This window comes from Perissodus microlepis, chromosome 4 (assembly GCF_051167445.1).
Source record: "Perissodus microlepis isolate ML-2025 ecotype Zambia chromosome 4, ASM5116744v1, whole genome shotgun sequence".
NCBI lineage: Eukaryota > Metazoa > Chordata > Actinopteri > Cichliformes > Cichlidae > Perissodus > Perissodus microlepis.
In genome coordinates, this window is record NC_140464.1 from 27,826,819 (window position 1) to 27,850,420 (window position 23,602).

Consider the following 23,602-nt stretch of genomic DNA (forward strand, 5'->3'; position numbering starts at 1 on the left):
GTTTTGTTACCTAATGTGTGCCACTAGGGGTCACTTTTTGTGTTTTACTGTATGGTGTGTTTATGAGACTGTATTTAACCTCCTAGGACCTGGCGTCCACATATGTGGACATCACATTTTGGGTTATTTAGACCAAAATACTGAATTTTGCTCTACAAGGGCCTGATATCCACTTACGAGGACATTATAGTGCTACTGTTCTATCAAAATTTTATATGAATATCCTCATATGTGGCTCTCATTTTTCTTAAAAACAAAAATAAGGCAAAAAAAAAAAAATCTGGTAATTCTTTGTTTTTACATTCATCGGGCCCCAATATGTCCAAATATCAAAGAGAAATGAAAAATGCAATGCAGTGGAAGAGTTCGGGTGTTAGGAGGTTAAGGTAGACACACATAATTAGTGTCAGGTGTTATTGGTCAGAAAGAGCAAACAGTCTGTGACCACTGCACTGTTGTCATTTATGATAAATGACACTGGATAAAAAGAACTGTTGAACAACAAATACAACCAATGGAATACAATAAAGATGTTAAAATGACAAGTTAAGTATGGCTGGAGTTATTGGAGTGTGGCAAGTTTCATTCATAACAGTGGCATCGCGTCACCCCCACCATCGAACACCTCAGTGGCTTCAAGCATAGGTTTAGCCTCTGCTTGATACACCCAGCAGCTCTGTGAAGGCTGAGTGTATCAAGCTGAGTAACAGTGCTTCTACACTGTTGCTCAGCATGGAAGCACGGATTATATCTATATCTATACATCTGATGCTATATCTAGTCGGTATCTCTCAACCTCATCCTCTTGCTCAAGCTCCATCCCCACCAGAGAGGTGACGTTCTATGTCCCAAGAGTCAGCCTCAACAGCCAGAGATTGGATTGCCAGGCCTTCACTGCTTCGCTGCCCAACACATGTTGCACCTGACCCATATGTGACCCATGTTGTGCCTTATGTGGGTGGTGAGCAATGAGGAGTAAGAAAGAAATACAGGTTGATCACAACTGCCTTAGTGAATGAATTATATTAGCCAATTTTTACTATAATTTGGTGGAATGGTAAGTGGTGGTTTAGTTGAAGCTAAATAAAAAAGAGCCTATGCTGTGGCATCACTTTCCTCGTGTTTTAATTTTCTGTGTTTATTCAAAAATAGTAGTACTTTTTACTTAGTTTGCACATTTACACCTGCTTACTAGATCATGTGGCATTATCATGTGTTAACCAGGTACAAACCTGAACAAAAAACTAACATTACAGAATTGCATGGATGTAAAAAACTAAACATGGGGACACAGTCGAGTTTGACCAGTTGACCCCGCTCTCTCTCTTTTTCTTTCCTTTAGGCTCTCCACCACCCAGGCAGCGGTGTAGGCGTCATTTAATCTTTTTCTTGTCCTGGTCTATTCCTGCAGACATCCTGCCCACTCATTCTGCCTCTCTTTCCTTTCAGCCCCTCACTGATGATTAACCTCCCTCCTTGTCGCTCACCCACGCCGCTCGTTCTGATTTCGTCATAGCGGCACGGCTGCAGTACGCCTGCTGTCAGGCACTTCACACAGGCTCTGGAGGGGAAAAATTGATGATGGGTTCATTGGAGGCAGTTCTAATGGAGGCTAATGACCAATGAGAATGTGTCCAGGCTGTGAAGTACACACTTGAGGAACAAATGTTTAATACATATGAATGTAAGAAATGAAGAGATGTTGTTCCCTTTTCTCCTTGAAAGCATATAACAAAAACATAGAAAGACTAAAATGAATTAAAAGTCCTATTCTGAAACATTTCCACTGAAAAGACTTCTTCCAAAAAACCTCAACGATTGCACAGTTGTAGGCCGTTGATATATACACATGTACACACACGCACACACAGAAAGTACATTGTGTTGTCATCCTTGCTTCCTGCTCTGCTGGACCAGCAGGATTTGGCCCACTAAAATGCCTCCTGTCTACTTTAACCTCATTTGTGTAACAGATCAGTTCATTCATTCAATTAGCACACACTCTCACACAGGCACCTGCACATGCACATTCACTCATCGGAAATCTATGGCTTCCCAATGCAATTGTTGAAAAGTAAACTGACTCCCAAAAGTCCCTTGCAATTGAGCTTTCTGATCAATAGGAGCCCTTTAGTCCATAGAAAGATTTTTTCTGTCCTGTGGAGAGAAATGTTTGTTACAAAAAACAGCTAACTTTACCCCAAAATGGCTAAACGTGTTCCTAGTGTTTAAGTTATATATTATGTGATATATGTATGTGTGTATTAGTTGGCTCATAAATATGCATTTTGTAAGTGCATAAGTGGCTGTTACAGGAAGACAACGAGTCAGTACACCATCCACATACAGATAAATGTCAGAGCTGAACAGCTGGTGCTCAGCACAGTGTCACGCCTTATCCATTGATTTGCTCATCACATATTGCATTGTAGCTAATAGTTGATCTCTAGTGGACACTGAATAGGTAACCTAATTCATTTTTTTCAAGTATTTTTTGTAGACCTGTTCACAACAACAGTCATCCCATTATCGGTATGCTGTAAGATAAGACAATGCAATATTTTGGAAAACCAAATATTGTATTCCTTTAAACAAACACGTGCAGAAGGTGGGGAAGAAGAACTCCCTTTTAACATGGTAGCACCAGATTCAGAGAGGAGCAGCCATCTGTTATGGACAGTTAGGGGTTGAGGGAAAAGAAAATACAGAAAAGACATATATATTTACTACACTATCCTATGTCAATGAACAGTTTTTTGCTGTCATTGGTAGTTGCTTCAATTCTTCATCTCAAACTTAAGATGTGTTTTACCTGACACCTATCCACTCCTCATCAACACAAGTGACAGAATTGTTATTAACATGCCAAGGATAAATGAAGTCAATTACTGTTTCTTAATGTAAAGTTGTTTTCACACATGAACTTCTGTCAATTTGTGGAAAATCAGGTTGAAACACTTTCCATAGATGCCTTTCCTCACATTTAAAGAGTCTCCTTTTATAGTATTGCATATACGCCATGTGGTGAGGGAAAGAGAGCTATCTAAGTAGAGTATGCAGTAAGTCAGAACTAGAGTCTTCAATGCTGAAATCTAATTTTGAAATAGATTATTGTAATTTGTGTCACCTGTGGGGTTTTTTACAGAGCAGCTGAGGTGGCGCAGGGTTTAGGAAGCCTTCAAACACTAAGGAGCTATGTTAAAAGATAATTCTAAGTTCTTTCAATATGGACCCTATATTACTTGCTACAAATAAGCACAATAACATGAACAAGGTTTATTTTGAAGAAATTTAAATGAGAACAAACAGTTACATCACTTACCAAACTAAACACATTTCCTGTTTTAGCACTCTCTTTGTCTATTGGTTTTATTGTTACGTGCTCAGTGTTATTGTAATGCCTGCTTCCAAAAAAGGGAGCTATATCACTGTCTTTTTTCCGTCCACATATACAGTAGGTTTGGATATACCCAAAGGCTCAACAGTGGACTGTGAATTATCACTGACTTTGATGTGGTGTTGTTCTGTGTTTCTGAATTACAATTTATACTGGAGTGCAATGTTATACTAGCTGAGCATGGACAAAACTATAATAAATTTGATTTTTTTTATTGTGTAGTAGATGTAGAACCAGTATTACTTGTATTAATATTTAATAAAGGGATAGTAGCATGGTACCAGTGTACTGTATTTAGTTTATTTAGTTTCAGTCTTCTTTCTTTGAGCTTTTTGCAGGAAGGAGGTCTGGAAGCTGCAGGCCGGCTCACAGGTCCTCTTTTATTCTCTGCCTCTCTCTTTGCTCTGACAGATCCGTGCTGATATCAGATTGATGGGCCGGTTTGATTGAAGTCTCTTTGTCGTGCTAATGTCACCGCGAGTGATGGATGAGGCAAATGGGCCAACTCAACGCGCGTGCGTGCAAACTCGACTCCAGAACCGAAAGAAAGAGCCTCTCCCCTCCTCCCGTATACACACACACACACACACACACACACACACACACACGACTTCCCTCGCTCCCGTGACCAGCTAACAAACTTCTGGCCTCCGGTCACCATAGGCGACGAGCCACGTGACCTGCCATGGAGGTAAGAAAAGGAGTGACACGGTAAAACGGAGAGAGGGAGACAATTGAAGAGCAAGAGCCAGAGAAAATTGAAGAATTTGAAGAAAAAAGACAGACTTTAGGAAGACTGGGTGTAATCTGTGTGAAGCTGAAAATGTGACTGTATTCTTTTCAGTCCTCTCCCGTTGTTTTCCACTGTCACTGACGAGCCTTTGAAACACAGGTTGAGTTACTGATAGAGTAGGGCCTTTAAAACACACACAAACTGCAGCAGACCACATGTGTTTCTGGTTTGGAGACGTAAAGCCTTCGCATTTTTTCATTCACATTGGAAATGTCTACAGTTTTTTACTTGTAATGTAATTTTGTCGCGACCTTTTTTTTATTACTTTAAGGGTTTTTCAATTAAAAAACCAACACGATTTTTGTACTGCTTTTTGCACACAACAGGGAGATTCCATATCATACTGCCGACTATAGGAACAACTTTCAAATGGATTTTTTAGTTATTTGATTTTTGCTTTTCAACGAATTTCTATTAACCTCGGTCGTGTTTCTTGCTGATAACAAGTCGAGACATTTTACCAATTCCCTGGTGCTTCGAGTCTGCATGGACAACATGAACTCCTTTGTGGAATACTCTATTTGTAACCGACAACCAACTGGCATTTATTCTGCGCCTAAATCTGGATACCACCATCATCACCTGCACCATCACCTTCCCCTGGATCAGCGTCAGGGATTCCCCGTGAGCATCCAAACAGGCCTCAGCGGTTCTCCTGTCCCCGGGTCCAGAAATGACAACAGAGACGTAGGAGCGAGTTATACCGCGGATGGAGGGATGTACGTGGGCGTTGGGGCGGACACCGCCAGCGGAGGAGCAAGTCAGCATCATCAGCAACATCCTCCTCAACATCACGAACAGCATACGCACAGCGGCTACCAACATCCAACACATCACAATCACCCTCAGCTTCACCAGAGCCAAAGCCTGCAGAGTGTAATACCTTCTCCTTATAGTAACGGCTGCAACACGGGGGCCTATGTGGGCCAGGCATGCACCACAAACTCGGAGTATGTTGCTGCCACAGGCGCACCAAACTCCGTCCATCCGCAGTATTTCATGGAGGATTCTTTGGCCTCCACCTACTGTCATCAATCAAGCTTCCCCAACTCGGCCTCAACCGTCGGTCCCAGTTACAGCTCTCTTACCGGGGTCTACTGCGGGCCTCAGCGCACCCTTGCTGGGTCACAGTACCCGCAGCAGATCGGTGGGGGGGTTCTTGACGCAGGAGGCTACCTGGAGCTTTCGCCTGGGGGAGGCTACGGGGAGCTGCCGGTATCTCAGGATCGCGAAAGAGGGGACGATGAGGTCCAGCAGGCCGGGCAGGGGCAGACCTTCGACTGGATGAAGGTGAAGAGAAATCCACCGAAGACAGGTGAGAGAGGGTTCACTTATCCGTTTAACGTCTTAATAAAACCTTATCGTGAGATTAAGTCTGCAGTCCGTCAAAAGTTTCGTATAATATTATGGCATGTTTTTCATATGAAATGCAGTCAAAAATAAATGCATGAATAAACAAACAGAGCGGGGGAATTCGTTTTAAGACGGTCAATGAGGACTGAATATAACTTGCAGTCAGGAGCATAATTTGTAGATCAGAACTTTATGGTACAGAGAACAACATTGTTTGATCAAAATGATTTTTACAACATTATTTTATCCTTTCAGAGAAAATACATCATATTTTTACTACTACTTTCTTTGTGCGGATGGCAGGCTTTTATTTTTTTTATTATTATTTTTTTTTACTTATCTTAATTACTCAAATCGTCAAAGAAGAGGAAAGAGAGAAAGAAAGAATAACAGTTGTGGTTTTCCAACATAAATAAGGCCCATAATGAAAAAAAAGAAGACAGAAGTTCCCATATAAAAAAAAAAATGTTCGTTAATACCATCCAGCACGACTAATGGTCACAGATAAATAAGGCCTTTAAATAATTTCATTTTAAATAACTGGTAGAACAGATGTTGAAAACTGATACATGAATACACTGTATTTTTATTAACAGAATGCTTTGTTGCATTTAGGAACGCTTTGGACTTTATTACTGTGACACAGTTAATTGAATGGCACTAAAAGTACAAATCAGAGTCGTTTTCGGACTTCACTATGCAGTCGTATCTGTAGATACTTTGGTCTGGGTCAGCTGAGCCCCGGGAGTGTGAGCTCTCTCTCTCTCTCTCTCTCTCTGTGTGTGTGTGTCTTAATGATTACAGCAGACAGGTTATTTCTCCGTTGGAAGTCTTTCCTGCTTTGTTATCTTTAAAAGCAGCCCCTCCATTAACCAGCTCCACCACCAACACCGACACCCCGTGCTGCTTCTCCATCCCTCCTTAGGCCCACTGATGTCCTTCACTGCTCGTGTTTTTTAAACCTAATCTTTGTGATGCACTTTGTATTTATTTTGATGTAATTTAATAAATTATGGATATCAAACCACAAACCAAACTCTGACTAAAGCTAAACATATCTCTATTTTCTAATTAATAACAAACACATCTAGTTCCAGTAACAACGAGCGTTTTTCTTATTACACGTACAAGTAAAACATAAAACATTCGTCTAACAGCTTGTCCATCTCTCTCGCAGTCAAAGTGGCCGACTACGGTCTTGCCCACAACAACGCCATGCGCACCAACTTCAGCACGAGGCAGCTGACGGAGCTGGAGAAGGAGTTCCACTTTAGCAAGTACCTGACGCGAGCGCGGCGCGTGGAGATCGCCGCCACGCTCGAGCTCAACGAGACGCAGGTGAAGATTTGGTTCCAGAACAGACGCATGAAGCAGAAGAAGCGCGAGCGGGAAGGCGCCACCGCGTCTGCGCGGCCATTCTCCTCCTCTTCCGGTACCGGCAGCAGCTTGAACAAGGAGCTGGAAGACACTGACCGGTCTTCCGCGTCTACGTCTCCAGGCGCGTCCCCGAGCTCGGAGACGTAATCTGGCTTTGTACCACTGTGATACACTCTTCAACCCATTCTTAAAAGACTGCCTGTTGAACAGATTTTCTAAGTCCCAGAATTCTATAATGGCCGACCACCCATTCGGATGGACTTTTATGCCTCATGTACATGAACATGGAGAAAATAAGTTCTGAGTGCATTTTAGGGGAAGAAAAAAATTATATTAGTGACATAATTGACAGTTACATACAGTAAGTGCACTGATTTGACAAACTAATGGCACTTATGCCATGGAGATAACAGAAAATGATAAAAAATGTCTGATTATAGATTTTGATACAAACTGGATGAGAGGAGCAGTGAATGTTGGGTCTTTTAGTGAAAATCATTCATGTAGATGATGATGACGATGGCATCTTTATATGATCAATCTTTCAGCCTGATTCGGCTGAAAAAATCTATTTTAGTCATTCTGTTATAGCATTTAACTTTCTATATTTAAAAAAGTCAATCCCATAAAATTTGCTTTTACTATGTCACTAAAACTCACCTAAAAGCCTTCATGAATGCTGCAAATGTAAATGATCTCGAGGAGACATATACAAAACTGTGAATGATGATGTGGGTTCTGAGCTATGTTGGTAACACAGGAAGCCTAATGATGAGAATATAGTGCTATCTGGTACACTTTGAACATACTTTTTTCCCTGTTTCTTACTGTTTCTAGTGTTGGCCTATATGTGTCTTCCTATGCAGCTCTGGTCTTTGCACTATGTGACTACAGGGTGACACTTTCAGACAGAAGATAGATGAAGCTGGAATGTTATGTTTTCTTCAGGTTTTATGAGCATTTACAAAAGCTGTGATTCTTCTGCAGTCTGATTTAGAATATGAACATGTTAGTTAGATTCAGGTTAATGTAGAGTGTTTGTTTGTGTGCACTTAAAAGGACAGGGTTTAGGGAAACTACTGAACTTAAGATGAAGAGTGGAAGTGTTTAATTTTTACTGACTGGGTCCTTGCCATTGAGAATAACTTATTGGATGTGTTGTTTATATTTTTGATTCTAGATAATATGTGTGTGTGTGTGTGTGTGTGTGTGTGTGTGTGTGTGTGTGTGTGTGTGTGTGTGTGTGTGTGTGTGTGTGTGCGTGTGTGTGTGTGTAGTAGGGGGGTAATGTTCCTTTTCCAGACAAACTGATTTCACATAAAGTGATTCACTCCTAAATATGACTTTAGAAAAATAAAATTGTGTTTGGAATCTCCCTTCGCCTGTACCCATTCCAGTACCAGATAATTTTATCTAAGCAGATCATGTTTACATTGTTCAGGAGTCTGTTTTCCTGAACAATGGCTGGGTTTGATGTCAGCCTGTACCCTGAACTGACAATGATGTGACTGATTTTTTCTTATATTGTTTTTAAATGAGAACAGGGTTCGTTTTAGTTCTGCTGCCTTGAAGAGACTCTCAGTGATATTTCTGCCTCCTTTTCTACTTTGAGCTACCTCATAAAATTATTTTGTTGATTAAGAGTTGATTCTTTGTTTTTAAACTGACCGTGAAGTGTCTAATGCATGCATGTCAAATTCCTTTTAATTAATGGACTGCACACAGCCCAATTTGACCTCAAGTGGACCAAAAAAGTGAAGCTGTTGCATAAAAATCTGCAAAAAAACCTCCAAAAGGCTGGATTTCATTCTGCTTTCACACTGAATGAACGGTGGATTTACAAAACAGATGATATACAGCTTGTTGTAAGAAAAATATGTCCTAAATTCCATATATCTAAGTTTTTCCACATCTAGTCAGTCTACTCGCACACATGGAAAAAATGAAGCCCAAGAGGCCATGAGAAGGCTATAAAACTGAAGATAATTCAGCTCTGTGGCTTGGAACAATTTAAATAAGCACTCTGATGACTTAATGACTTGAAACACACTGCTCTCTTTTGAAAATACAGTAAAACATCCCAAAATTCCTCTATTTTCACACATTGCAAAGTCATCTTCAAGGTATGCTTATACTCTTTGGCTGTTATTTGGACACATTGGCCAAACATTTGACACCAGTATGTGTATGATATGAATTGATTGGTTCTTCACTCATAGATAATACTGTTTTGTTTTTCTTTCTTTCTTTGTTTGTTTGGTTTTTTTTTTTTCAATTTTAAGACTGTGTCAGAGTGCTAAATACATCAGAAAAGTCTCAGGAAAACCACTTAAAGGTATGAAACTGGATTTCCATCTGTCTAAACTCAGGAGATGCCAGAGGTCCACATTTATGTTTAATATTGTTGTTTTTGATTTGAGGAAACAATCCCACCAGTGTTCTTATTATTTCAGAATGCTAATCATGTGTGTTACATTCATAAATTAATTAATAACAATTTACTGTACCAAAAGCGTAGGACAGCCCCTAGAACCCAAATGACTGCGCTAATCCAGTAGTTAATCCCAAAGCGAATCTGTTTCCATAATAGCTAATTCATGAGCCAAGAGGAACGGGAAATGCAGTGCGGAAATGGATTTTCAGATGAGGAGTGGAATCACCATTTTAAATGTCAGAAATAAGTCTTTGATTCTTTTATCCATTTATTTATTTATTTTTTCATATATTTAAAAATCAGGTTTTTTTTATTTAGAACTCAAAATTGCCTTTTGAAAATCTGTTTTCACTGAGAATTAATTTTTTTTAAAATGAAATTCATTTTGGATTTAAAGTATTTATTAATGGATTAATAATTCATTTTGAAAAATTTGAATTATAAATAGTGTTTTTATTTTAAATTAAATTATTTAAGTAAATAAAATGAATAAAAATGAATTTGTAAATGAATGAACAAATACATATTTTATCGTACAATTCAATATTTAGGCTTCTTTTTTTCAATGAGCATGACTCTTCTGGTCCTCCATACAGAAGAAGAAATACATCACTTCTGTATAATTTAGTTTAAAGTGGTTACATTTAATGAAAGATTAGAGTTAAAATTGAGAACCTAAGGGTGCAAAAAGAAAGATGTGATTTAAACCATAGAACAGTCATCATTATAATGTTTTTAGTTTGAAATTGAAAGTCTTCTGTCTTTAAAAAAATAACTGAAAGTCAGTTTTTTCTTTTGGCTTGAAAGATTTATTGCAGACCATAACATAAAGAGTAGAATGATATAAATAACATAAATGTATATGTCTATTAAAAATGCTTTGCACAAAACATCATGGAGAGAGCTTCATGCATTTCAGTCGCAGGCTTTCCTCTCAATTCACAGGGCCGCATTGCCAGTGGTTGAATCCACCCTCCTCCACACAGGGTACAATGAGGAATGTTACAGACCTTTGTGGGTGGATATCTCTATCTAAAGGTGACCCTCTGGGATATCTAAACATGTAAACAGACTCCTTCTCATCACCTTCTCATCACTCCTGTTCTAAAGATTCTTCTCCTATAGAGGCTAACTGTGAAACTCAGTCATCGCTTCATGACAAATAAAGATTAGACAGAAGCCACTCACAGATCCTTTTTACAGCACTTCAACTTCCCCAGCTGAAAAAGTCCCATCAGACAAGATACTTGCAGATGTGAAAATTGCTTTATGCACCATCCCCACCACCAGTCTCACTGAAACCATTGAGCTCAGATATGACTCTGCCACAGCAAACCAAGAAGAACTTGGTATAAAACCAAGGATGCGTGTAGAGAAAGCCCGCATGGATAACAAGGCTGGGAGCCAGAATCAGAGAAGCTCAGAAGGATATTAGAATAGAAGAATAATTCTTTAAAGGGGAGGGGGGGAAATTTGGTTGTATATTAGTAAGCTAACTGAGCTGTAGAGGGCCATGGATGAATAAGAAGTAAAATGTCCATGACTGAGGTACTAGAAACTGCCAAACAAAGTCTCACAGCCCTTGCCACTAGGCTGAGGAGATATACCAGAGAAGCAGAGGCCAAGAGAATAAATGGCCTGTGCTCCATACATGCATCCAGGGTGCATTATCAGCTACAAGTAAAAAGTAATACAAGGTCAGATGCACCTATTGCTGAAAATGACTAAAACTTGAAAACATCTGGGAGAAAGAGGCGTCACACATTGTCAACCCATTGTTTAACCGTACACTGGTGCAGTGGGTCCTAGGTTCCTCCTTCCCAGGACTTGTCCCCATGGTTGCCTGACCTAACTTGAATTGAAGACATTTGGGACATTATGTTTTAGTCTATCCGATGCCACCAGGTTGCACCTGAGACTGTCAAGGAGCTCAATGGTCCATCATCCATCATCTCATTAGGAAGATGCCCCAACCTTGTCAGGCATGCAAGCACGTTGGGGCAATATGAACTATTGAGTATTATTGAGTATTATTGTAGGGTCTTTATTGTTATTATTATTGTTATTATAAATTGAATTGAACTGAATTCCATTTTGAGTTGCAAAATGGCATCATTTTTTCACTTTGATTTTTTTGGGGTGACTTCTAAGTTTCATTTCCATCAAACAATGTGGGATCCCTTTAATTTCTAAGGCCATATGAGCATAGGTATCCTGCATGATTTTTTTCCCATTGAAATTGGATTGGATGTTTTTACTAAGTGTTCCTTTAATGAATATGAGCACCGTATCAGTTTGTTAATGAGTTAGTGTGATCTCATAGGAAAAGAGTTTAATTCAGGGCATGCAGTTATTATGTTGAAATAATGTAAAATACCTAACAGTAGGAGAATTACTCAAATTATGAGCACTGGCAACCCTCCTGCTGCTGTTTTAGTTTCCTTATCTCAGTATAGTGTCCAATTCTAAACAAAGAAGACAGTCTCATGCATTAGATGTTTAATTTCCTACAAATTTCTTGCAAACATGATTTTGATACTATAGTTAAATTGGTGAAGCAGGACAAAAATATTGTGCTTTAGCAGATGAAGTGACAAATAATGAGATAAGAGTGTATGTAAGAGAGAGAAATGAAAGAAAGACCTCAGCAAAGAGTGGAGATTCTTTCATGATGACCTCACTGGGGCTGACCTCAAACTCCTGTTTTACTTTCCACAACTCATCTCAAGTTCAACACACTGTCTGCTGCTGTGTTCAGTATGTGTTTGTGTGTGTAATGCCTTCATAAAAAGCAGTGAAAAATAAAGTGGAGCAGTTACAGTTCAAGAGTTCACATTCTCATTCAAATTGAAGACAGCATGTGCAGGCACCCACAATCTTACCCCACACAAAGAGCTATAGCGTGTCATAGTGCTTCATGTTAAAATTCCTCTACATGCTCTGTTTTTTCTAACCAGCCAAGTGATCAGTATTACTTTAGTTTTTGATCAATCTAAATTCACTTTTTGAAAAAAGTTTGTGGTCTGACCAATTAGAGCCAAACAGTGGGATGTGTATTCACAGTATACATCAATATGTTTTTAAATTATTCAGCTGATCAACATAACATAACCTCTTCTTCTTCTTGGTTGTTGGTTACACAATAGTGATTGCATTTGAGAAAGTCCTGACACCTTTCTACCGGGGAACATGAAGTAAGAGTTCGTCACTTTAAAAAAATGTTTTTATAACAATAATAGTGGTGTTATAAGCATTGCCTAACAGCAAGAAGGTCATGGGTTCAAATCCACCAGCAGGCTAGGGCTGTCTGTGTAGAGTTTGCTTGTCTGTGTGGGTAGTTAATTTTCCTCCCACAGTCCAAAGAGGTTAACTGATGACTCTAAATTGACCATAGGTATGACTCTAGGTCTGTCAGCTTGGGATAGATGGATAGATGGCAACTTATTCTTGCCTACATTTTAATATGTTTTTATGATGTACCTTCAAGCAGTAATTATATCATGCACCTTGAGGCAACTGTTGTTGTGATTTGGTGCTATATCAATAAAACTGAACTGAATAGTTTTTAATCACTTTTGATTTTTATATCTATTTTGATAAGGCTTTCAGAAATAAACAAATACAATAAATAAACGAGAGCAAACTGAAGTAAGATTTTAGTGTTTATGACGTACTAAGTTAAATGTGTGTGTGTGATAGAGAGAGAGAGAAAGAGAGAGACAGTGCAGTGGTGAGCATGTGTGCTGGTTTTTATCTGTAGGGGTCATCCGGAGTTCAGTAGTTCTCCTCCTTAGCTCTGTCCACAGAGAAGCATGTGAGCCCTGCAGAGTCAGCCTGTTGACTCAGTGCTGCTGCTCTGAAGAAAAATAAGTCTGGCATCATTCCCCCAATAAATCATTTGAAGGTGAATCTTCTTAAGTTCAGTGGAGTTTCCCCCAATCTGCACAATCTACTATCTTGTCAGACTGAAGAAAGCTAAAAATTAATTCCCCAATGTTCTCGGCGGCAGCCAGGATCAAATAACAGCTGAGATTGTACAAATGTAGTAATGACCAATCTAGCCTACTGTAATCTGTAACTAGTAGACAGAAACAGACTTATATAAGCTGAAGAGATAAACCAGAATTAAGTTACAAAATTCGTTCTTGTTAAGATGCAAAAGCACTAACCACAGTGCTGTGGCTTAGTTTTTGAAAGCATCAGTCCATTAACAAAGAAGTCCTGTGTTCTAAACCCTGTAGTGCATCTTTGGAATCAGACAAACCTTTGGTGTTCGCTAGTAGTGACTAGGGAAACACATAAAAGAGGTTGTAAACAAGCACTGAATTTATTATTTTTACCCAAATAAGAATGAGCTTGTTCCATATTACAGTTTAAACTACAACAAATTTGGAATCCACTCCGCATCCATCTCAGTGCCCCAGGAAAACAAGGAAAAAGAAAAACAACATACTGGATTTTATAATGGATGAATTTACATTAAAAATCATTTAGCACCTTCTAACATGACATTGTGCAGCAGAGCGAACTAGATGTTTTATGAGAAAAGAACACTAAAAAAAGAAAGAAAGGCAAAAGGTCATGAAGGCAGAGTTGAAGTTTTTTTTTAAAGTGTGCTTGTCAGCAGGCTGGAGGCTAGGGGGAGAACAGAGAGCAGAAGGTTATCTGGCCAGACATTCCTGTTCATCCAGTGCAAGAAAAAAAAAACATGAGGACATTTCAATGGAAATTATGATTTCAAGCAAAAAAAACCCCAAAAAATACAATTTAAGAATGTTTATGAAGTGCTTAAATTGGACATATTTGTTTATCAGAATACACAATACAGTTTTACAGCAGTGGTTTTCTACACCACTTTGTCTTTTGTGTGGCAGACAGGGCTGAAAGCCTGAGAGTGTTTGGTTAACTAATGCTGTGTCCTCATCACAAAGATACATACACTAGAGGCTGCATGCTGTGTTAGCTTGAGATAAACAGATTATTGTGCCATGTTCTTTCAGAACTCTCTGCTCGATGTGTGTGTATATATATGTATATATCTATCTATCTATATATATATCTATATATCTATCTATATCTATATAGATAGATAGATAGATAGATAGATAGATAGATAGATAGATAGATAGATAGATAGATAGATAGATAGACATATATCTATATATGTGTGTGTGTGTGTGTGTGTGTGGGTGGGTGGATGCTTGGCTTGAATGAAAGACAGGGGAAACAGGAGCAGCTAAAGTGCATCAACAGTCCTCAAAATGGGGGCGAAACCGAGGGCACATCTATCACACAGTGACAACACAAATACATCACTCCCAGCACACAAACCTGTTGAGCTCTGTGACTTTAGTTTGTGAAGAAGTCTATTAATTTACGATAGAAATATGAATATATAAGATAAATAGGATTCAAACTAGTCCAACACATTGCCTTTTTTATCAATGGTTTATTCTATTCTCTGTAGTAAAATGCTGCGATCAGCGGGATCAAATGCGGCGCTGAGGTTGAGCAGGACAAGTACAGAAATGTGTCCAACAAGCCTATCATTCGGATCCTTCACTCTGAATGAACTCTAAATCCTGACTGAACCTCATCAAATTAATCATTCCACTGCAAAAGATCACATAGCTGATTTATAGCAACTCTTTCTATAGTTTTTGAAATCAAAGAAAGACTGGAAATCAGTCTAAAATTAGCTAAGACAGTTGAATCAAGTAAAGGCTTTTTAAGTAATGGCTTAATTACAACCACCTTAAAAGACTGTGATGTGTCACTTATTAATAAGGATGAAGTGAAATTGAAGCAATAATTAATGATAAGGCTTCTTTGAGCAGTCTTGAACGGATGGGATCTAATAGACATGCTGATAGTTTGGAGGAAGTACTTATTACCTGATGTCTTCACTTTTTGAAGCATAGGCAAAACAAAAACAAAAACACAAACTTTATGGTTAGAATTTGACACAGGGAACTTTTCTGCTGTTCTGTTCTTGACTATGGACTCAATATAAGCAGTATTTAAGTTTATCACCACGTTTATCACCACGATAGAATTAAGAAATGAGAATTGAGAAACTTAAAGGAGAGTTCTGGATTTTGGATTGTACTCTAAATACATGCTGAGTTTATTATTGTAATTAATAGCCAAGTGTTAAAAGCACAGTGGACAGAAATATATTTCCAATCCTCCCCAAAACTGCCTGTAAATGAAATAGTCATAGATTATCCTACAGGAAGAATTGTGGTATAGCACTGATAACGTTTTATAACAGTTCAGTTGATTTGTCTGTGAGATGTAAGGTCAGCTTTTTTTCTATGATGACTTCAGGTCAAAGAGTTATGGTTTTAGGTACAACTTTAGCTTCCGATCAAAAAATAAATGTTCCAAAGTTCAAAATAGACAGATGAGACAAAAAAGAACAATAAAAAAATGGTGAGAATGAGCTTAACTTGACCTGAGGGGTGGATAAATGGCACAGTTTGCTTTTTTTTTTTAAGCTATTTTCATGTTGCCCTTTATCTTTTTTATTTCTTCTTTCCTTGTCCACTCTGAGTATGAAAAAAAAGCACATCTTAAAGAGATAAATGCCTGGATTACATGTAATTTCCTACTTTTTTCATCTTTAATTTCATCCTACACTGACAATGGAACTGGAAAAAGTGGAAGAAGGCAGAGACAAACAATCCATACACCATACAGTGAAGGTGAATGTATGTATGGGAAAATAAATTCAAATCGTTACCACCACTCCCAACAACTACATCATCATCTTTTTTATTATCATGCAAATGGGAAATATCTGACTTACATTTAAAGCACAGCTTAAATAAACATTTAAATGTTTAAGGATTATTATTTAAATGTATATATTACAAAAAGGTCAAGCGGGTAGGAAGTGATGCACTATGCATTTAAATGTGACTTGCCTCAGAAAACTTTACTAACCTCTTTTTACTCTCATGTGCTTAAATACTGTTATTTCATTTAATAGTAAGTAATTATTTAACACTGTCTGTCCCCCAAAGTGTTCCTTTAGTCATGTCTCCTTCTGCTCTCTTTTAGACTGGTCACAGCAGTTGGGGGTGGGCAGTTGGCTGCCCCTCCCTGCGCCTGGTACTGCCAGAAGTGTCTTTCTGTTAATAAGGAATTTTTCCAATTGACCATTCCCAACTGCTTGTCCATAAGGGGTCATCTCACTGTTGGTGTTTTCTTTCTAATACTGTAGGGATGAAGCTGAAGCTCCTTTAGGTAACTGTTACTGAGTTGGCTGTAATCTGAAGAGATGCATTCTTTTGGGCAGCTGTGGCAATTTGAAAAGAGCAGAAAATGTCAGAATTAAAGAAGCTATTGAAAACAAGAAAAATCTGATGGCGAAACAGACAGAAGAAACAGACACAAATGTGAATGTTTATTCCACAAACACCTCCAAATATTTGTATGTGTGTGTGTCGGGGGAGGGGGGAGGGTGTTAAAGAGATAGCTAAGATCTGAAGGATCAGGTTTCGTTGATCTTTGTTAGGGTCATGTTGAGTTCGGGCCAAGAGATTCTTGACATTTCTCTCTGCACTACCTGACCCGACATGTAACCAGGACTTGTGTGTTTTCGTGCATGTGTTCAGCTATGCCACATTTCCTGTTGATAATAAAGAATAAGTAAAAATGCACCTACTCATTTTAAGTTTTTGTTTTTAATTCAGTTTATTTTGAGGCTGGGTTTTTTTGTTTCACTTTATTCATCAATGTTTGAAAATGTGTAGTTTCAGTGTTCAATGTTTTAGTCTTTCTAACTATAAGTTAATGAAAAGCACACGTGAGATTCAAGATTTAGGAAAATCAATACAACTATCACAATGCACTTGAGTCAAAGTCTTGTAGATATCCACCGTCCACCCTCTCAGTGACGATCTATCAATAACTTGCCTCATCGGGCAAGTTATTATAAAACTTTTACCAGAGTAAAGGTTTCAGGTTTTTAGTTTAATTTAAAACAAGCCTGTTAGTTACTGTTTGTTTGAAAAGCGAAAGCTAGAAAAGTAGACAAAACTGTCAGCAGCTTACAGAGCCAGCAGACAGAAAGGTTTCCTGGCACTAGAAAACAAATGGATGAACCAAAATGGATGTTACATATCCTCAGTTTGTGTGGCATTGAAATGTTGCAGTTGATAACAGGCAAAAGCAGCAGTGGTTTACTTTTTGAATCCAGTTAAATCAACATTTGACCATAAATTATAGTTTGGGAATTCACCTTAACGAACACACAAAATTTCACATATTGTTCTTTTATGCTACATACAGATTACATTTCAAAAAAAAAAAAAAAAAAAAAAAAAAAAAAAAAATATATATATATATATATATATATATATATATATATATATATTAGGGGTGCAACAATACTTGTATCGATATTGAACCGTTCGAATTTATTTTATCAACTTTTCTTCTGACGATGCTGTCTGTGTTGAGCGCTCAGTGGATCTGCGTTCGACTACTCCGCCTAGGCTGCACTGTCGAGTGCAGATCCACTGAGCGCAGCGCAAGCTAGCAAGACAGAAGCTAAGCCCGTTGCAACATGGCAACTGCCTCAACGCTACCCGAAATTGAGCCTCCCCCACCCTCATTCAGATCTGGCGTTTGGAACTATTTTGGTTTTCATGTGAAGCATGACCCTGATGGTAAGCGTGTCATGGACAAAAGTAAAACAGTATGTCAGATGTGCCACGCAATGCTCAATTGGTGGGAACTAGTGTGTTAGCGCAGTTAGCTTGTTAACGTGTTGACACCGTCCAGCCCCACGCACGGGATGATCCGTGGTAAGTCGTTAACGTAGATTTGCCGCGTTATAGCGTTAATGTCATTTTAACGAGATTAACGCTGACAGCACTAGTGGGAACACAACGAATATGACTGCACATTTACGCCGACATCATCCTAGTGCAAAGACAAGTGGAAGCAGACAAAAACAACAAGCACGCATGCTACAAACTTTACCGGAGTCATTTAGACAGCACATGATTCTCCTTATGGGGACCTGATATGTTTAATATGCTGCTGAGAATATACCCCAGAAGAAGCGCATAGTATAGTTTTTATTTTGGAAAGAGCCATTTCTCTGTAATAAACTCTCTTTTCCAAAGATGAGTGATTTCTCGATCAGATAGATTTATTTATTTTTATTATTTTGTTGTTTCAACAACATTAAATTTAAAAACTGTATTTTCGAGTTAAAATATATTTTTTATAATTTTAATAAATGACAAATTAAAAAGGCATGAACATTTTTTTATTGAAAAAATATCGAACCGTGACACCAGAATTTTGTGTATCGTTGCACCCCTAATATATATATACTTTTTTTTAAATTGTATTATTGATGTTTGCCTGTATTGATATAGGAAGGTTTTTTTTTCCCCCAGCTCAACAGAATCTTACATACTTGCTTCAATAGTTGATGCAGTACAACAAAATAATACAGACAAAATAAAAGCCAGTGATATCAAAATGCTTTTCAAAGTGATCCATTCAGCACTGCATGTACTGGTGAAACGTCTGTACTCCTCATTAAAGCTAAGCAGCCTGGTGATGGGGCACAAACTTCATCCAGAAGTCCAGAAATAGCCTGAGGCAGGTGAACCCCGTGGAGCAGGTGAACCCCTGTGGTGCAGCTTGTCTACTGGTCTCTGCAGCCCTGCTGAGTGCCTGAGTCACACTCACACTAAAACACACACACACACACACACACACACACACACACACACACACACACACACACACACACACACACACACACACACACACACACACACACAAAGCAGGCAGTTGTATTCTGAAACAGTAACATGCAGTCAAACTGGCAACCCTTTTACCCTAAACAGAGTCCATTCTGTTCATTAGTTAAAGAGGAAGAACACTTTGATTCTTGTCTTTCTGTTTTTCAGGAGAAAGATAGTCAAAAAAAAATTAGAAACTCACTCCATGATGAAATAAACCTCACTTGACAACTAACAACTAGCTAAATAACAGTGTTTGTTTACTTTTCAGTTCCAGTGGTTGCCAGTTGAAACCAAGTTAATCTGAACAAATGTGAAATGCTGAAACACATACATGGCTTGAACCCATTATGACACCATTTTAATGTGAGGTCTAGTCTAGCTATATTTGCAAAGTGACCATATACAAGATGGCATCAAAAACATTAAATTCACCTGAATCCCAACATATTCAGTAGCTCCTTTCTGGTAGAGCAGTTTTCAGTCTGGAACAGACTCCTATCTGCTGACCACTGAGCAGTGAGGAAACCGTTACTTACTGATTCCAGATTATTGGCTTGCACACAAAGAAAAAGGCAGATGCTCTGGCACATCTTCTACCAACAGCATGTGGAAACAGTGAATGTGTGAAAACTGGTAGCAATGTGTATGTGACTGCAATGACTGCAATGTTTGTGTGTGTGAATGCACTGTGTGAATGCATATGCACTGTGAATGTGCATATGTGTGAATGTGTGAGCAGTGTGGAAGACGGATGAGTGTGTGAATTCATCTGACTTCCTGTATAGCAGTCAGCTGGAAGCTTTTGACTTAATTCAAACCTTTGTGTGTGTGTGTGTGTGTGTGTGCGTGTGTGTGTGTGTGTGTGTGTGTGTGTGAGAGAGAGAGATAGAATGGAGAGAATGCAGAAGAGAGACACTGAAGAAGTAGTTTGTATAATTGAATGCTTCTGCTCTTTCAGTGTACTGAAGAAGTTCTGAACAGCACCTGGCAGAGAGAAAGAAACAGGCAGGGTGTATGGAAGTGTTGCATACAAGAAAAAAGAACATAATCACAAGCAAATAATTTCATTTCAGAGGTGCAGGTATTCATTGCTACTCATGCAATTAAATTCCTTGCCCATAAATTCAGCAACTCATGCCCACAAGTGGCTTCTTTGTGAGCACTGCAGCAGATTAATGCAGGCAACTCTGCTGTCAAAGCTGAATTCTGCTTGCTAGAAATAACCTGACTTTTGACAAAGCTCAAAGAAAATGGGATCCTAATGTGACTGGTCACTTTAAATCACAGACGCCACAGCATCTGTAATGGACAGGTTCGGTTTACTGTGTTAAACCAAGTTATACCTTGGAAACATCATAAGCTTAAAACCACATTTGTTTACAATTTTGAAAATTAAGTTCTCATTATTTATTACCAACAGTTACTTTTTTCTGTGTAGCAGTGAAGATACTGGATTCTTTTCGGTAGCAAAGTGGAGTCAGTGAGAAATCAGTACATCCACAGGTGTATAGAAGAAATAACATCTATATATCTTTTTTGTCTAGTCATCCTGGGCTGAGTTGCAGGGGCAGGAGCCTAATCAGAGAAATCCAGATCTCCCTCTCCCCAGCAGCCACCTCCAGCTTATCTGGGGGTACACTGGGGCATCCCCAGGCCAGATGAGCGATATAATCTCTCCGCCATGTCCTAGGTTTAGCCTCTTCTCCAGGTACAACATGCCCAGAAGACCTCACACTGGAGGCGCCTGTAAGGTATCCTTGTGTGATCACCTCAACTCCTTTCGATGTGGAGGAGTAGCAGGTTTACCCTGTGCCCCTCTAGATAGACTCCACTCTTACCTCTATCTCTAAGGGAGAGACCAACCACTCTTCGGAGAAGCTCAATCCATTGTTATATCTCCAATCTCAGTCTTCTGTTCTCTACCCAAAGCTTGTGACCATAGGTAGGGTCGTAGATTGAATGGTAAATAAACAGCTTCACTTTAACACTCAGGTCTCTTTTCACCAAGACAGACCACATCACTACAGATTAATTTAACATTTAAATTGTTTTTGGGTTAAAATGACTCTGCCAATTGCTTTAAAATATTGGCTTGAGAAATTTGGGAGTTGTTACTTTCAACGGAAATATTATATATTTGCACAGTTTTACAACCTTGCTAGCAGTAAGCTTCTGCAGATAGAAATGTACACTGCACCTTCCTTGTACTTTTACTAGTCTTGACCTGCACTGCAATAATAAAGCACGAACGTAACGTAAACATTAACGTAAAATTACCAAAAACTGCAGAAGAGCTACTTGAGACTGGCTCCAACAGAATATAAGTCAAGGTGAGTGCTGAGTCCAAGTTTTGAGACAAAAAATACAATCAGTGGTTATTTCCGAATGTTTTAAAGACATTTCCCACAAAAGTGTAAAAACAATGCTGTGCTGGTGTGGTGAATGTTTGGGGGAGAGGAGGAGTCCCTCTTTCACTGAGGTCTGTTGCTGTGCTGTCTCATCAATAACCCTCATATTGACAAGGGAAGGGACACACAAAGGCAGGGACATCCCTCAACAATGTGATGACTATGTGTGTGTGTGTGTGTGTGCATGCATTCACATTATTCCCTCCAGCAGTAATGTGAATGAGGTTTTCAGGATTTTGAAATGTCGCTGTGTGTCTTTACTTCTGTCAGTGAGCAGGTGGTCAGTCTGGTCTCATCAACCTTTCCCTCAGTCACACACACACAAACACACCCACCCACAGTTGCTCTGTAGCAAAGGACAGATGTTTGTAGAGAAGAAGTGTGCACACAGAGGGAACATCCATCAGAGACTGAGTAAGCCCCTTTCACACATGCATTCTTTTCTATTAATCTGACAACATATGAACTTATTGGTTTCGTGTCATTGAAGGAGTGTGACATTGTAAAAGTTAAGGCAGCAATCTTACTGGTAACATTAAATCACTTTCAACATAAGTCTGAATTTGCTGTCACATTAACAACCTGTTTTCAGTCTTTCACTTTTAGAATCCTAAAAACACTCTTTTGCTCTTCTGAAATCCAACTCTACACCTAACTCTACATAAGACTATGAGTCTCATGTTCTAGTTCTCTCATGAAAGTGGCTTTAATCATTTCTCAATTTTTCTAATGCAGCACATATATTGCTTGTTTTACTATATATTGCATAAGAAAATTGATAAATCTTCAAGTCATATGAGAAGTACAATACAATTGTAAAAACATTTTTTTATATTATGCCTAAGAGAGGCAGATCAGTAAGTAGAAAACCAGTCTCAACAGATTCTCTATGGCCATTATGATCTTGAATATTAACTGTATAGTGTATGTATACTTTGTAGAAATATAAGATGGATACATGGACTAGAGTGGACTTGCTCTAAATACTGTTTTCCTTGTTTACTGTTCAATGATTGCTCAGCAGTGGTATTTATATACTCACTGTACAATCTAAAAACACTGTATCTATGAGCAAAGATAAAACAGCTTTTATGTAATTACTTTATTTTCCCAGGAGACATTCTGTAAATGCATTTTGAAAATGTAGTTTTGTGTTTGCAATTAAGTGAAACGGGAAGGAGTTTTCAAGAAATGTGTCAAGAAATGTTTAATTGCTAACTTTGTTGAGTTTATCAGGTTGTTATTTCTGTATTTATTACTACCAGTATCTATGCCAATATCAAACAACAGCAAGAACCATCCACAAGTTTTTCCAAAGCAAAAGTTGCACCAGTGACTTTACATGAATGACCTGGCTCTATTTCATTCCACTAAACCAGGGGTGTCCAACTCCAGGCCTCAAGGGCCGGTGTCCTGCAGGTTTTAGATATCATCCTGGGTCAACACACCTGAATCAAATGATTAGTTCATTACCAGGCTTCTTGAAAAGTTCAAGACATGTTGAGAAGGTAATTTAGGGACACATATAAAACCTGCAGGACACCGACCCTTGAGGTCTGGAGTTGGACACCACTGCACTAAACAAAGATTAAGCCAAAATTTCCCAATTATGGGAGCTGCTATACTGCATTTTTGGAGCCAAAGTCTGTGCTTTGATGTTTCAAACTCCAAACAGTTGTCAGCAGTTATTGTTTGTAGTGCAGCAGTGGAAATACAGACAACTGTCATGAGATTACTTTACTGCTGAAAAAATCTTTAAAACCAGAACAAGTTTTGAAGCTACTGCACTGCTGTTCCATCAATGAGTTGTACAGGATTACATAGATTTTATGATTAGAAAACATCATCATAATGAAGAGGATGCATCGTTTCTAAAAAACAAAACAAAACAAAACAAAACAAAACCCAACTATTTGTTGTCTGTTGTCACTGCTTAAATACTTCTTGCACAATTTTCTTTACATTTTTTTACATTTTTGTTTGATAAGTTTATGTATTTCTTTATTTACAAATCTTAATAGCGTTTATAAAGGGAACAGCATTAAAGGAGCTGTTTCTGGTTGG

At 38.6% G+C, this 23,602-nt stretch overlaps 1 protein-coding gene across 1 annotated transcript; it reads left to right on the top strand.

The window, feature by feature from the left end:
- Positions 1-4,636: 4,636 nt before the first annotated feature.
- Positions 4,637-8,187, top strand: hoxb1a (homeobox B1a). The gene is made up of 2 exons (XM_084924810.1): positions 4,637-5,505; positions 6,721-8,187. Exons 1-2 carry the CDS (start codon positions 4,677-4,679, stop codon positions 7,065-7,067), a joined length of 1,176 nt encoding a protein of 391 aa, XP_084780936.1. The 5' UTR covers positions 4,637-4,676; the 3' UTR covers positions 7,068-8,187.
- The last annotated feature ends 15,415 nt before the right edge of the window (positions 8,188-23,602 follow it).

Coding starts and splice junctions, on each gene's coding strand:
- hoxb1a (XM_084924810.1), top strand. CDS start 4,677: ATGGACAACATGAACTCCTTTGTGGAATACTCTATTTGTAACCGACAA. Junction 5,506..6,720: donor GAGAAATCCACCGAAGACAG/GTGAGAGAGGGT, acceptor TCTCTCTCGCAG/TCAAAGTGGCCGACTACGGT.